The sequence below is a fragment of the Sardina pilchardus genome, chromosome 17 (genome assembly GCF_963854185.1).
Source record: "Sardina pilchardus chromosome 17, fSarPil1.1, whole genome shotgun sequence".
NCBI classification, from domain to species: domain Eukaryota; kingdom Metazoa; phylum Chordata; class Actinopteri; order Clupeiformes; family Clupeidae; genus Sardina; species Sardina pilchardus.
Genome location: NC_085010.1, coordinates 27,701,042 through 27,703,541, shown reverse-complemented (window position 1 = coordinate 27,703,541; position 2,500 = coordinate 27,701,042). Strand labels below are relative to the sequence as shown.

At 42.0% G+C, this 2,500-nt stretch overlaps 1 protein-coding gene across 1 annotated transcript in view; it reads left to right on the top strand.

Annotated features, from left to right (window-relative positions):
* The window catches only part of LOC134061762 (solute carrier organic anion transporter family member 1C1-like), a 13,069-nt gene extending 10,902 nt beyond the window's left edge, over window positions 1–2,167 (top strand). The window contains exons 10-11 of the mRNA XM_062517532.1: window positions 1–32; window positions 689–2,167. The exon at window positions 1–32 is cut by the window's left edge and continues 86 nt beyond it. Of these exons, the coding sequence (XP_062373516.1) occupies window positions 1–32; window positions 689–1,121 (465 nt within the window). The 3' untranslated portion in view covers window positions 1,122–2,167. The remainder of the gene's footprint in view (window positions 33–688) is intronic.
* Window positions 2,168–2,500: the final 333 nt, after the last annotated feature.

Sequence of the window (2,500 nt, the reverse complement as noted above, 5' to 3'; positions counted from 1 at the left end):
GCATGTAGGTTCTACGACATCCACACCTTCAGGTGAGAACACACACACACACACACACACACACACACACACACACACACACACACACACACACACACAGAGTATGGCTGTGTGACATTCAGACCTTCAGGTGAATGCACACACACAATACAAACGTCCTCACACACACACACACACACACACACACACACACACATACACACACACACACACACGTGACACACACAGTAGTATATGGCTGTGTGACATGCAGACCTTCAGGTGAATGCACACACACAATACAAGTGTCTTCTCACACACACACACACACACACACACACACACACACACACACACACACACACACACACACACACACACACATGTAACACACACACTCTGTCCCTCGCCAGGTCCCTGTTCCTGGGCACACACACACACACACACACACACACACACACACACACACACACACATGTGACACACACACTCTGTCCCTCGCCAGGTCCCTGTTCCTGGGCACACACACACACACACACACACACACACACACACACACACACACACACACACACACGTGTGACACACACACTCTGTCCCTCGCCAGGTCCCTTTTCCTGGGCACACACACACACACACACACACACACACACACACACACACACACACACACACACACGTGTGACACACACACTCTGTCCCTCGCCAGGTTCCTGTTCCTGGGCATGATATCCGGTCTGCGTCTCCTTGGATACGTCCTCTTCTGGTTTGCCATCGTCCAGATCAAGAGGACCTTAGTGAAAGCACGCCGCGCCCAGGACATCGAGCTGCAGAAGGCCCAAGGGAGCCGGGACCAAGCAGAGGGCCAGGCAGCCAATGAGACGGAGAAGATGAGCATCAGTGAGAGGCGACCGACCAATGGGAGCGAGAAGATGAGCATCAGTGAGAGGCGACCGACCAATGGGAGCGAGAAGATTAGCATCAGTGAGAGGCGACCGACCAATGGGAGTGAGAAGATGAGCATCGATGACAGGCACACAGCCAGTTGGAATGACAAGATGGATATCGATGACAGTAATGCAGCCAATGAGTGTAAGGAGCTCAACAACAGTGATAAAAGCCTAAGCCAAACCTCAGACTGATGACAGAGTCATATCTCAGGAAGTATGTTGGCATCCCTCTCAGTGACTGAAATCTCACAAAGTTGTTTTATCGACAGCTTTGACTAAAAACACTCAGTTCATTTCGGTTCATTATGTCAATGGAATTCAAATGTTATACTGTCTAGTCCAGTCTGCTATATCTTCACTATCTCAACCTTAATGTGTGTAATAATGTATATCTCAAGTCATTCATGTGTATGGATTACATGTCCCAGGGAGAAAGACAGAGAATGTAGCAGATTAGTCTAGAGTTGTCTTTTTCTGGACCATATCTGCCACTAGATGGCAGCATTTAGCCTGGAAAGCAAACCACCTTCTACAATGTAGGCACACAGGAGTTCTGTCACTTCTCCCTTAGCAGATGGACTGGGTATATGTCATATGTGTGTTCTATGAAACAAATAAAATGTAAAATGTATTTTTTGCATTACATCAAATTGTGTCTATGTTGCTATGGACCGTTCCATGGACTGTTCCATGTTATACAAATGAAATAAGTGGTCCATGTTCTAATTTTTTTGGATGCTTTATACTTAACTTGGATTAACCATTTGGACTATTTTCAGATGCTCAAATATCAGCACACTATATGTTGACACTCTGTTGAAATAATGTGGTTAGGGTTAAGTTCAGGGGATGTTTTTTTATACAGGTGATGTCCAGTAGTTGTTCAACAACAAGTTTACATACTGAACTTGAATCTGAACAGGTGATCTATATGAAGTCTATGTCTACATGAAGAAGGCAGACTAGCAAAGTAAAGTGATACTGAACATATCTGTAATTATGTTCTAGATTAAAAGAAGCTGTGCTGCATTTATGCAACGGTGTATTTTGGTGCAGTGGTGTAGTGATCAAAAGATTGTAAACTTGATTTGGTGGGAAAGTGGAATTTGATGTGAGATTCAAGTTAAAATAGGGTGTAAAATTTAAATTTTCCTATGGGAAGGTGGAATTTGATGTGAGATTCAAGTTGCAATAGGGTATACAATTTCAAATGTCCTATTTGAGTGAAATAAGTTGCACCAATATGTAAATATAAAAATATGTATAAAAAAAATGAATAAAAAGATGTATGCAGAATGTGTGGTCACTGAGATTTAACATATCATTTCAAAATCACAGAAAACACGTATAAACACATAAACACATGCAATCTATAATTAATTTTATAATTAATTATAGATTCTATAATTTCCCCTTGGGGATGAATGAAATACATCTATCTATCTATCTATCTATCTGTCTGTCTATCTGTCTATCTATCTATCTGTCTATCTATCTATCTATCTATCTATCTATCTATCTATCTGTCTATCTATATCTATCTATCTATCTATCTATCTGTCTATCTATCT